At 39.8% G+C, this 13805-nt stretch overlaps 1 protein-coding gene across 4 annotated transcripts in view; it reads left to right on the forward strand.

Annotated features, from left to right (window-relative positions):
- Ptprm (protein tyrosine phosphatase receptor type M) overlaps nucleotides 1-13805 on the forward strand; it is an 828844-nt gene that overhangs the window by 659870 nt on the left and 155169 nt on the right. For all 4 annotated transcript variants that reach the window (XM_071602455.1, XM_071602456.1, XM_071602457.1 and 1 more), the window contains one exon: nucleotides 2113-2300. In XM_071602455.1, the coding sequence (XP_071458556.1) occupies nucleotides 2113-2300 (188 nt within the window). The remainder of the gene's footprint in view (nucleotides 1-2112; nucleotides 2301-13805) is intronic.

Genomic DNA, 13805 nt, shown 5'->3' on the forward strand with positions numbered 1-13805 from the left:
ATTCTGAACTTCAAGAATACCTGGGCCTTGGATCAGAGCATTGCTAGGTTGCTGGTACATCCAATTGAAAGGCCTGAGTCATTTAGGTGAAGTTTAGAAGTTGAACCCACAGTGAAGGATGAATTAATTATGTTCATCCCATAAGGTACAAAACTAAGAGAACAAGAGTGGCACAGAGGGGAAACTAATTAACGTTCCATTTATTTTAGTATAACATATAGAACTTCCTGCTGGAGAAAATAAAAGCTCAATGGATTCAGTACTTCAGCAGGCATCCTGTATCCCAGTTGATACAGTTTGGCAGTTGCCAACAAGCAAATCCCATGTGGAAATTTCCAGGTGTATTTGTGACTGTTAAAGTGGGAACAAATGCATTGCTAAATTTGAAAGCAAATCCAAATGAAAAAAAAAATCATAAAATCAATGTACCACCCTTTTTTATTTTGTCTTTGTGTCTTTAGCCACCTTGTAGTGATCCAGGTGCCATTTCAGCAAAAGCAACATAGCTACACACTTGTGTGCCACTTCCATGCCATGCATACCCAGGTGCTTTGCAATGCAGATACAAGTGAGGTTTCAGCACAGGTTGAGCTCCCCAAGTGCCCAAGGGCTACATTTCCATTGGAGCCCAACTTCTCCATTCAAAAAATGAAAATAAATGAAAAATGACTTAGCTGAATTCCCTATTGATAAATAATCTGGTAATTTTCAAACATTGAACGTAACTTCTCTTATATATGTTTTATTGCTTTATACCTGATATAAGTTTGATGTAATGTTATTCTTGTACATGACCATAGCATAATACATTGATAAGAACCATCTTCAATCATATAACAGCTAAAGGGATTCAGCATCATAATGAGTTAACCTGTGGAATATGAAATTCTTAATCAAGCAGTACTTTCCTGCCTCAGACATTTTTAATAGCCACCATTTCTACAGTTCATTAATCTAATTTACTAGTAGTTGTCCATTAAAACAGAGCCTCTTTAGGCTTATTTAACCAAATTTTGACATTAATTTTGTGGTACAATTTGGTTGACTTGCTCAAAAAATTTAAGTGAGAAAATGTGTTGAATCCAAATAAACCTTAACAAGTCATTACTTGGTTTATGGGGGATGGAAAGCAATTATGATACTAATTTTAACCTCCTTTCTGTTATTGAGTGCTTAAATTAAACACCTCCATCCTAACATGGTGGGAGAACTGAGGCTCTGCCCTCTGACCACCTCTGAATAGAAAACCTAACTGGAAAATTAAAGCACAAAATAAAAACTACCTGTAATTATTCACACAGTACTATCGCTTATGCCCTGTTTCCTTTTTCTCCTCCTCTTTTCTCCTGATATGTATCTTCTTAAAAGTGCCAATCAATGGTAAGTTCCCCCATTTGTCCCATGGAAAAGTTGCGGAGGGAGTGGGAGTGTGTGTCTTACTGTAGATCTGACCAAGCCAGCTGTGCTACCCTGCACTGGCCTGCATGTGTGCTATTGTAGAACATTCCATGTGTGATGTGTTAGACCACAGTATTTTGTCAAGCTTTCTGATACTGGAGCATGCAAAGTGACTCATCTAAATGTTATACCCAAATCAGGTTCCCTTTTTCTTTTTTTCACTCTTCCTTGATTTTATGCATTAAGCTCCCCATTCCCATTGCTAGCTTTCCAAGCCAAACCATTTTGTGCACTTTTATTTTGCTCATAGAACATTTGTACAGAGTTTATTTACTTCATCATTCAAACTAGGTGACTGATGTTTGAAAAAACTATAAGACTGGTTTTACACCAGGTCTTGCTGAAGTTTCAGATCCAAACTTCCATACACTTTAGCACCAAAAGGCCAAAAAGTCTCTTATTATGAGCCATGTAGACGCAATATATCGTTTGGACTGCTTTGTAAAAGCAAAGACTTCTGCCTCATTCCTATTAGTATTGCCAACACCATTTAAATTTCTTAACATTTAACTTTTCTTTTATGGCTGAGCCATCCTAGGGATTATTGCAGCCATAGGTTGAGGGGATGTCAGCAGCCAGCTTCGTAGCATTCTCAGTGGATCCTGACTTAGCTGGCTTGTTTGCCCTCATTTCTCCCTGACCTGCTTTTCCTAGATGAAACCCACACGATGGCCAGTGATACCAGCAGCCTGGTGCAGTCACACACTTACAAGAAGCGCGAGACAGCCGATGTGCCCTACCAGACAGGGCAGCTTCACCCTGCCATCCGGGTGGCAGACCTCCTTCAACACATCACCCAGATGAAGTGTGCCGAGGGCTATGGCTTCAAGGAGGAATACGAGGTGAGCATGACCTAGGTCCTGTTCTTCCAGAGCATCCAGCAAGGTACAGCACCCCTGTGAAAGACGATGCGGAGGGAGCAGGTAGTTTATCTGGGATCCTTTTCCAACTGGCTGTGAGACTGGTTAGCAAGTTCAAGTGCATTCAATAGAAAAAGAAAAACACTTCACCCTTTACCTTCTTCCCCATAAACAAGTAGTGAAAACAGGCCTACCAGGCTCTCTTCCCCTCCCTTTTCATGTTCACCTTCCTTGGATTTTCCTGTAATTAAGTATGATGTTAAATCCTAATTTATTGAAGTTATCTCAGGAAGAAACTGTCCACTTAAAGCAATTATCTACCAACCAATGATGTCAGTTGTGGAGATTAGCCAGCGGTAAAGGAACTGGCTATTGTCACGCCAAGACAACTGTTATTGTCCTGCCAGCCCAAAGAGCATGCTGCCATCCAGAACTCTGGTGTGGACAGCTGTCAGGGCATTTCTGGGAACAGTGATTTCTCTGACTATGTATAAGATGGGGGGCTCACACCTTTCATAGCCTTTGCCACTTGCAAATTCAGTTGGAAAGGCATTCAAGAACTGAACAGAATTAATGAACTTCAATTCTGAATCAAAGAAGCATGCCATAGCTTGAGTGGGTGTGTGGGGAAAGCAGGGCAGGAAAATTGGTTTCCTTCCTTTATATTAAAATTCATTTATAGTCATTGATGAAGATGAAATAGTATGCTTACTTGTAAAAAGATAGGATCATATAAATTTGTGCCATTTTATATCTTAGAATGTGTTTCTGGTCCCCAATCTCCCTAACTAGCTCACAGTTAGGAAACATCTTACCTGTGATTAGAGTATTTTTTTTTTCTTGATTCCTTTCTCTCCACTAAGGGCTTTTATCATAAAATACTTTTAATTTTACCCAAACTTTGGGTAGTGATACATCTAGTATAAATACAATGATGATGGCTAATTTTAGTTTTTGTAAAGTTCATATTCATTTTAAATTGCTTTGACTGTATATTTTTATTGTAAGCCTATTTAAAGTCTACTTTGAATTAAAAATTCCTGTACAGAAATACAGTTATTGACTTGAAAAAGTATATGAGGCACATAATAAATATAACTCCACAGCAACATAGAAGATAGACTTAGTTCAGAAATATGATGCATACTTGAATCAAATGAACAAGGATAGGGAAGAAACTATTTCAACTTCTTTGATACTATATATGCACACAGGCTGGGAGTTTGATGACGACAGTGGAATCAATAGCTGACAAGTAAAAACATCATGTGCTATGCCCTGTGCTAGGAGCTTGTGACTCAGTAAATCAGACTGTAAGCTTCAAATTCTGCTTCTGTCTCCTTTTATGGGTACACTCATGATTCTTCATGGCATGCCCCAGATTCTACCTGGCCTTGGATTGAGCTCTTTCCAAGCTTGCTTATCAAAGATCCATTACACATGGCCCCAGTGCTAGCGAGCCACTTCTCTTCTAAGAGTAGGTCTATGGTCCAAAGCAAACAAATAGACACATTTTTGTCAACTACATTGTGCATCCTGGCATTTTGCCAGTGACCTCAGGAGACCAAAAAGCAAAACAAAAAAAAAAAAAAACACTTAATCCAATCATGCTCTAGGGTTTGGTTTCAGTCCAGAATATATTTTTCTGGTAAATTTCTGCATTTTAGCAATCCTGAATTCTTAGATTTACCTTTAGCAGTTCAATGTATAATTCAGTGAAATTGACTGCTTTTGCATATCGCCTCATGCACTTTTAAAGGCTAGCTTAGGAATTAATAGGATTAAGAGTAAGACTTCCATAAGCATTAATATCTTATGAAAGACAAAATTAGGTTATTGAGAAAATATAAGCCTAATGAATAGAGATGATGTCTTAGTTTTATCCAATATTCTGAATGCAGATATTGCTCAAATGTTTATTAAAGATGTTAATGTGAAAGGGATTAGTTACAGGATCAAATAACAATTCATAAAAGAGCCTGAGTCCAATTTTTCATGGACTATTTAAAAATAGCTATTTTGCAGCTTCTATAACAAACTTCAGACAATGCATATTTCAGTGTATGCAAAAAAACTATTTCCCATTCAGAGCTCCTGAAGACATTTGGTTCATAGGTGCAAACTGAAGAATCATATTCTCATGAGGATATTAAAGGTTGTTATACCCCAAAATTAAATGTCATATTAGTAATTACATTTAAAAAAATAATAACTCTCATCCTCCCAATTCAGTGACTAGAGAGGAAAGTTAATGGTAAACAGTCTTAACTACAAATTCATTGTCATTTTAAAAAATGAAAAGAAGGGGCTGGGGATGTGGCTCAAGTGGTAGCGTGCTCGCCTGGCATGTGCTGGGCACTGGGTTCAATCCTCAGCACCACATAAAAATAAAATAAAGATGTTGTAGCCCCCGAAAACTAAAAAATAAATATTAAAAAATTCTCTCTCTCTCTCAAAAATAAATAAATAAATAAATAAAAAGAAGAAAAGAAAACAGAAGGGTTAGAATTAACATATACTAGAGAAGGAATCAGGAACCAAATAAGAGGTCTGCTTTGAGGAGAATACAAAATGGAAAATTCTGTTAAGAATAATTGTATAGCTCTGTCTCCTGTCCCCAAAACTACCCTCCTATGGGATGCTCTTGGTGGGAGGACTGTGGTAGGGCAGAATACATGGGAGCAAGGAGCAAAGTCAGTGCTTAGGGAAACCCAGGCAGTGGCTGCAGGGAGATGGGAACAACTCCTAAGTAACATCTGTCACAACCAAAGCCTGAAGTCCAGCTTCATCTGCGTGTGTTACTGAACTACATAAGATTTGTGCCCAGATCTTTATGGAGGCAAAGCTAAGCTTCGGGGAATTGACATTGCATAAAAGGTCCCATTCTATAATTCTCTTACTGTATTTTCTCTACCCTCAGGTACTTTTTATATAGAGTGAATCTGAAAAATAAATATATTTTTTTAAGTTCAGTTAGATTATAGACCTCTAACAAAACAGGCCTCTTTTAGTCGTGCTATAAAGTATGCATTCTTTTTTTTTTAAGAGAGAGTTTTTTTAATATTTATTTTTTAGTTTTCGGTGGACACAACATCTTTATTTTATTTTTATGTGGTGCTGAGGATCGAACCCAGTGCCCCCCAAATGCCAGGCGAGCACGTTACCACTTGAGCCACCTCCCCAGCCCCAAGTATGCATTCTTTCCATGAATGCAGCCCAAAGTCAGGAGCAGTGGGTGCCAATTTGGCCGAGTGAGATTCTGCCTTTCAATGGGTCATCTCACAGATGACATTTGAAGGGCTTTGTTCACAAGTTCTGGTACAACACTACTGTGTCAAATTTAGCTGTCCTTAGATGTGTGACCTTAGTCAAGTTATCCAGCCTCTCTAGGCCTCAGTTTCTTCAGTCTGTAAAATGGAATAATTATATTATCAACCTCATAAGTTGGCTGTGAAGATTAAATCACATAATGTGTCAAAAGTGCTAGAACTGTATCCAGCATATAGTAAGCATTCATTTGAAATTTTAGCTAGTGCAAAAAAAATGCTAGACTTATAATGAGATCTAAGAGAGGAAATTCACAGCCTGTTCTTTATAGGGAAATTATATTATATTAAGTTCCAGTTCATCTTTGTCACCACTAGCATATAATAGCCTGAGGATAGCTTGAGCTGCTCACTCTTCATTTGCTCTATCTGTAGGATTCATTTCCTTACCTTGTATCATAGATCACCAAAAGTTCCCGTTAAAAGTAACTTAAAAATAAAAAAAGTAGGTTTGATTCTATGGGTCAAGAATTTAAACTTGAGAACATAAGTATTTTTAAATAAAAACTCTTCCCCTTTATTGCTAAAATAGTGTTTTCTAAGTTAGGGAAGTCCTAAGGAATAATGTAACGATAGACAGCAAAATCTCCTTCTTTAAAAAACTGATTGCATTGGTGTCTGTGGCAAAGTAGGTTTTAATGTAATAAATTGTGCATTGCACTCAGTACCAGAGAATTGGGGAGAGCTGTACCTCTCTGCCCTCAGGAAGCTTACAGCATAGGGGAAGCAGCCAGGTACTGCAGTGCATCTGGTCAAAACCCCACCCACTCCCACACCCACACATGTTCCAGGGGACCATAAAGGCCAGCGGGGGATACCTGCTCCAGCCTGGAGAAAAGATGACTTTTCCTTGAAGGATAAATGGAAGTCCGTCTGGAGAAGGTGCAAGAGGGCAGTATTCCACATAGATGCAAAACAGGAGAACAGGGTGCTCTCTGGGAAAGACTACAGTTCTGTATGCCCGAGTCACAGGAAGAGGTGGGAGACTATGACAGTCTGGGCTCCCATCCTGAGGGGCCTATATGTCACACACATGAATTTAAATGTCATACTGGAAGCAGTGAAAAGAAAGGAGAGACTCAGATAGTATGGATCTAACTCGTGCATGTGGGTGGAGATCCATTTAATATAAGCAGCTCAATTCACAAATATCATTTATACAGGGCACATAGGAATTGCCTGAAAAGTCTTGACCAATATCCAAAAATGTAAAAGGGAGAAGGAAGATATATTTATTGAAAAGGAATAATGAGAATTATATTGCTTTATCTCTGTTCAGAAATGTTCAGGAATGCCTGGCCTACAGACTTGAAGCAATGGTTGACTTTAGCACTGAAGTATCTCTGCTGATGAAAGATTAAGAATGGCTTGAGTCTCTGTTATGACTAGTATAATGACCCATTTGGTCTTTCCACATTTCTTCAATCCATGTATATTGGGAAAATCCAGCTAGCCAGTTGGTATAATACTTAGAAATAGTGACTTTCTCTCTGTTGACCTTGTTCCAACCAATTTTCTTTATCTTTTCCAAGACAGCAGTGACTGAAAATTGGCCTAAACACTGGAAAGCTTCATTACTGATCAAGTAGCCGACAGAAGTTTATCCAAACAAGAGGGAAACATGTGGTGGGGATGAGATGGAGCTGCCCTCAATGAAAATTTTTTATTTGATTTTGTTCTAACAAGATAGTCATATAGCACATCTCACCAGGGAGATGCAGTAATTTGATTCAAAAGAAACTCAGACATGAATCACAATAAAGAAGTAAACATGCTGAATCGAACAGAAAATGGCATGTTGTCAGCAGAGAGTGGTTCAGAAATCTCAGGAGAAAGACCCAGTGGAAAGGGCAGATTTGTTTATGTTGTTGCAAGAGAGGAGCCAGTTCTTTCTCCTGACAAACAAAGGGCAGCCATGCTAACCCCCTGGGGGCAGGTCTCCAGTAATGAAAAAAGGACATAGCTGCACTCCAGGGGACAGGTCTTAGCCAACCTGCCCTGCAGACTTCTTGGCCTGTTATGGCCTGGAGTTGAAAAGGGTGATTTGCCACAACCTTGCAGCTCTGTCCTGAACCTATGGCCCCTGTGCTGGACATGCGTGTACTGGGTCCCTTTCTATCCTTCTTACTTCAGAAGCATGAGAGCTACAATATGTTCCACGCGGTGTCAGGGACGAGGCAATGGTAGCTGTGTTGTTGGAGAGTCAATTGCTTCCCCTCTGTGGTCCCCAGAGGGCCTTGTTTACTCTTTTTTAACTGATCCTAAGTCCTTTTGGGGATCAAAGCAGAAAGACATCAACTTTAATTAGGCAAAGAGCCATGCTATTCACAAAGAGCTTGAGTTGCTCTGTCAAGTTACAATAAAGGGAGATAGCAACTGAAAACTCCTTCAAGATAGAATGTCCTGAAAAAACGCAGGCATGTCTGTTTCATTAGCTAATAATCAGTATCATTGGGGGCATGAAAACTTATTTGCCAATTATTAGAGTTGAAACATATTGGAAACCAAAATAACTTTACATCCAGCTCTTCTAAAACATGTGTGTTTGTACCTATCTAAATGTGTTTAGAAAAGCAATATTCATAGTTCATCTACTTTTCTTGTGGGTCTCTCCAGGGCACAAACACTAGTAATTAATTTTATAATTAAGTGCTGTTTTTTCACTCAGTTTCAACTGGGAAATTGAAGATATTATGTCAGAATCTTCAGGCTTCTGTACAGCATATGAGTTTTTCTAAGGAACCTGAATTCTCTTTAAATATATTATCTCCTTGTAGGTCTTTTATAAATATGTGGGTTATATATTTCTACCCCACCCTTGTCTTTGCCATTTTCTAAATAAAATAGCTGAATTTGTTAAATGAAGCACACTGTTTTATGTGATGCCTTTGTCTACATTGGACAAAGTTCTGGCAACCCCAGAAAGGATTATCATTAAAAATGTCACATCTGCCATCCAGCATCTGTTTTTGTTTGCCTCCCACCTCAAAGAGGCAGCGTATCCTACCAAAAAAAAAAAAAAAAAAACCCACTGGTCTGCTCTCTGCAGAGTTCTGGCTCCTACCTTCGGATACCCTTGGATGGGACAGGTCCTTAGCTAGGGAAGAAGGCCATGGATCCTTGGACAGCCAATACCAAGCGCCTGTCTCTCTCTGGCAGAGGGTTGGCCAATAGACGGAAAGAATTGCTCATACTTCTAGATAAGTTTTAGGAAGAGTGCACTGCAGATTTTTTGTCGGGTTTTTGAAAACAGATACAATGGCAGGTGGAATAAAAAGCACTTGGTGAGACTCAGATAGAATCAGGGCCCACATGGCTCACCAGGTGGTTTTCACATCATCACCAGTGGGAGGCACCAGGCCCCTCACCTCCAGCCCACACACTTCTCAAATGTGCCTTTCAGTTTCCATTTCATATTCCAAGGCACCAGCTGAGTCCATCACTTATCAGTGCAGGTTATTTTCTATCCCATAGGATACAAAGCATGCAAAACAAGCCATTGAAAGCTAAGGATGGGAGTGAGGGGCAGGGGAGGCTTTGGCAGGCACTGGAAATGCATTAAGAATCACAGCAGCTGCGCCTCTGATGGCTGCACTAGCCAAGTGATGTTTTCCCATCTTTTTTCCTTTAATTATTATGGTGATGGTGAGCCAGGTCCATGAGAAAATGATAAAATTTTCTCTGAAATTTTGAGATTGCTTCAGGCTCTTTGGGCAAGTCAGGTGTGTGTGTTTATGGATACTTTCTTAATAGATAGAAGTTACTGCATGTTTTTAAATAATGCAATGGAGAGAAATGGCTTGACCATGAATCCTTGGTTTATTTTTTCTAAGCATCAATCTAAAAGTGTCTGTTTTAGTCACCTGCTCCACTTTGTATTGCTGCCTTTCGGCGCCCCTTCCATACTCCCTGATTTTTCATCCTGTCTCCTTTTGTCCTTGTCTCCAATGACATCATGCACAAGCTTAGACTTTAGAGAATTAGGTTACAGATTGTTATTTCCCGTAGCTCTCTGTCCTCCCTCTGATGACAGTCTGTGGCAATTGGCTTCTTCTGATTTGTTTGAAGCACTTTTAGGTAACTGTCTGGTTTCTGTTTTGAAGCTGGTTATTAGAATTTTCTTTTTCTAACCTGTGAGAAGTTAGGCAATTTTCCCACTTGTTTTCATGCTTTTAGTGTCAGATGCCATTAACCACAAGTGCTTTTGCAGAGAACCTGGCCCCAAAGAGGCTGCTTATGTCCCAGCATTTCAGGACCTTATGTGTCCCCACCACCTATCATGCCTTTGATTAATTTAGTGGTGTTTCCACCCACGAACAAGGTCGAGTTATGTTTTTCACAGTTCACAACTGCCCCTCCCTCTTCCTCACCTCCATATCAACAGATCACAAGTGCTAACTACTTTCTCTCCCCACCATGTTTCACTCCCTTCCTTTCATCTCCCATGCCACTGCCTGGTCCCTATCACTTACCTGAACCATTGTAGGAGTCCCTGCACTATTCCTCCCTCTCAGACCTGTCCCCCATCCTACAACCAGACATGGATGTTACCACATTTGACAAATGCTCAAAAACCTCCTGAAGATTCTTTCGCAAAATGAGAAACTCTGCACTGTGTACTTGACCCTTCATGATACAACTGCAGCTTGTGTTTCAGGCTTGCTTTTAAAGGAAACTATTTTCCATTATGTGCTCTGGGATCAAGCTGTACTCAGAGACTTTCCATCTCCCATACTCCAAGCACCTCCTCACTCTAGGCTGTGCTGCCTAGAGTGGTGGCATCTGCACAAAGTCACTTCTGCCTCCTTTTTCACTTGCCAGATTTCTTCAGACCCAACTCAGATGTGATCTACCCCCAAAATTGTCCCCGTTGGAAACAACTATTCCCTTCTCTATGTTTCAGTACTGTAGTAGACAATATGGTAATTGATGATACGGCAGGAAATTTGTTAGAGATTTAATAAATATGTGACAAACACTGATAAATATAAGGTATTTTGTATTTGCTGAATTGGTTTCTGAGAAAACAAATACTTCTAGACAGATAGAATTGTCAGTCAATCCATACTTAATGCACAAGTAAAAGGGACATTTTGGAGGTCTTAAGAATTGCATTTCAAGAGACAGATTTAGAAAGCTCTGAGTCACTGTTCCAGCCAAGGCAGTGAAAGTGGGAGTTTCTGTGGGCTATTGAATGTTGAGAAGGCATAGGGGCTGTATTCCAATATAAAACAACAAAAGGAAGTATAAACAGAATGGAAATGTTCATAAAACAAGAGTCTCATAACCTCTTGATTGCATCTTGAGCCTCTGGGAGCAGAATAATTGCCTTATTCTGGTTGTTCCAGACACCTGCAGTCAAAGGATAGAGGTGACCTAAGTCCCATTGCAGGCAGCAGCTAGAGGACTATAGACATCTTCCTGGCTTAATAGCCTCCCAACATTATTTGAAAAGTTCTTCCAGTGTTGCTTCTTTCACACACAAATTTCCTTTTATTTTATTAAAAAATTCAGCTTGGTGCAATGATACCCAACTCTGTTCCTAGCAACTCAGGAACCTAAGGCAGGAGTATCATAAGTTCAAAGCCAGTCTCAGCATCTTAGTGAGGCCATAAGCAACTTAGAGAGACCCTGTCTCAAAAGATGGGCTGGGGTGGGTAGGAACGTGACTCAGTGGTTAAGCAACTCTGGGTTCAATTCCTGGTAACAAAAAATAAAAAAATACAAGGCGCTGGTGGTTTAGCTCAGTGGTAGAATATAAGCCTAGCATACACTAAGCCCTGAGCTTTATCTTCAGAGCCAAAAAAAAAAAAAAAAGAAAAGTTTTAAACAAGCTCCAAATGGTACAAATCATCACATAGTATCAAGGAATTCACAGCATCCAGTCAGAAAATCTATAAAACTGTGCTGACCAACTTGAAACATAACCAATATCACTTATAAAAGGTAAGAATGGACATGATTGATTTGCCAGCCATATATTTTTAAAATATTAGGATAAATACTTTTAATCCACATTTGCTTTAAATTTCTTACTTACCTCTGTTGTGTGTAATATGAAATATATTAGAGCTCCAGAAACCCCTGTGATTTCCTGAGTGAACAGGGTACCTGTTATTTATAATGAGCCTCTTTTCATAAAACCTTAATTTATGTTAATGAGGTGACTTAGGGATGGGTCCTTAGCCTCTGGATGAGGCCAGTCTCCAGAAAGATGAAGGACTGGTTGGAACTTACCCCCATACCCACCAACCTCCACCAAAGGGAGTGGGAGGCATGTAGAGATTAAGCTATATAAAATTCCTGAGCAATAAAATTTGATGAGCTTCTGGATTAGTGAATACCTGAAGGTGCTGTGGGGTTGTTGAGCCCAGAGAGTGCCTCAGAACCCTTTACCCCCTGCACCACATTGCCCTGTGCATCTCCCTGTACATTCATTTCTTTCTGACATCCTTTTTGAGCCATTCTAGCAGATTAATCAAATATAAAGAGGGGGGTCATGAGAATCATACTTGATAGCCAATTCAAAGTATAGATGGTAACCTACTATTTGCAGTTGATGTCAGAAGGTAGAGGCAGTCTTATGGGAATGACACAGGCTGTGTCATTAACTTCAGATAGATAGTGTAAGAATTGAATTAAATTATAGGACACTTAGTTGGTGTCCACTAGAGAACGGTTGTTCTTAAAAAATCCCATACATCTTGTCACCAGAGAAGGTCTGAGGAAGTCTCTCCAAAGGGGCGAAGGGGACCTCAGCTCAGCCTGGTAAAGCTCTTGATATTCACTGCAGAAAAGGATTTCAGGATGCATCAGAAAGTAAAGTACCAACAGAGACCTATTCAATAAAAAAGCAATAGAGTAGTATGCACACTTTCAGAGGAAAGAGTTCAGCATTTGAGAGTGAGACATGCTTTGGGGGTCTCAGGCTCTTCTTTCAAAGGAAACTTGGTGAAGGTGCACAAGGGACAGTATGTGGAATGAGCTAAGCTTGATGAGCTGGTTTTTGGTCATAGATCACAAGACATTTATGGTGATCTGGTCTTCTCCAGGATCTTCAGGATGTCATTGGTCCTCTAATGGATGTTTGGAATGTACCCCTATTATAGCATTCTTAAAAATACATTTCCCTTTGTTTTATCTAACCTGAGAATACATTGTGTAGGATAGCAGTGCACTTAGGCTTTAATCAAAACATGGCAATTTTCAGAGATGAGTAAATTTACAGTGTCTCTAAGATTTGTAGATTTCTCAGGAATTTGGGAGTGACATCCCTGAAGGAGAAATAGGTCTGGGGAGTAAAAGTGATCAAGGGGTTTTTTGATGTACAGCTACATTCTCTTTGTCCTGCCCTTTTGTTTCCTTTCTACCTATCTTTAGCTCTTCTGTCTTACCTAAATCTGGTCACACATGAAAGTATTCAGTGACATGTTGAGTATGGGAGAGGAAGCAAAAACAGCCTAGATTTTCCTATCTCTTTCAAATCCCTAATAGAAACAATATAGCATTATTTATGTGCAAGTTCAGTGCATTCCATAACCTTATTATTCTAAGAGGGAACCTATCATCATACCTAGTTTTATAATTCATAAATACAGATTGTGTTACTATAGAAGTAATACAAGGGCAGATGAGGTTTTGAGGGTGGACCTTTCATGGGCCTTGTTTGGCTCCTCTCACCATGACAATGAGTTTGATGGGATCTGCCTTTGTACAACACCTACTGTATCAGCATTGTCCACAAAGCTAGTGCATCTTTATCATACCTGTTTTCCAGGTTAGGAAATGACTGCGAATTTCAGTAACTTGCCCCAGGCCATCCCTCTATGGAGTTGTCGGAGTCATCCTGTCATCTGTGGGCTCTAAGGCCTGCGTTCTTTCCACAATGCCACGTTACTTCTGTTTCAGCTTTTCATCACTGGCACCAGAATAGATAACAGGAAAACAACTCAGATGAGGAAAAGTTTATTATGGCTCACTGTTTCAAAGATTCAGTCCGTAGTCGATTGATCCCATTGCTCTGGGCCTACGCTAAAGCAGGACATCATGGAAGAAGGGTGTGATAGAGGAGCACTGTTGCATTCGTGGTGACCAGGAAACAGAGAGGGAAAGGGGAAGGAATCAGGGGAAGCCATACCCTTCCATGTCACATCCCCAGTGA

Source organism: Marmota flaviventris, chromosome 16 (assembly GCF_047511675.1).
Source record: "Marmota flaviventris isolate mMarFla1 chromosome 16, mMarFla1.hap1, whole genome shotgun sequence".
NCBI lineage: Eukaryota > Metazoa > Chordata > Mammalia > Rodentia > Sciuridae > Marmota > Marmota flaviventris.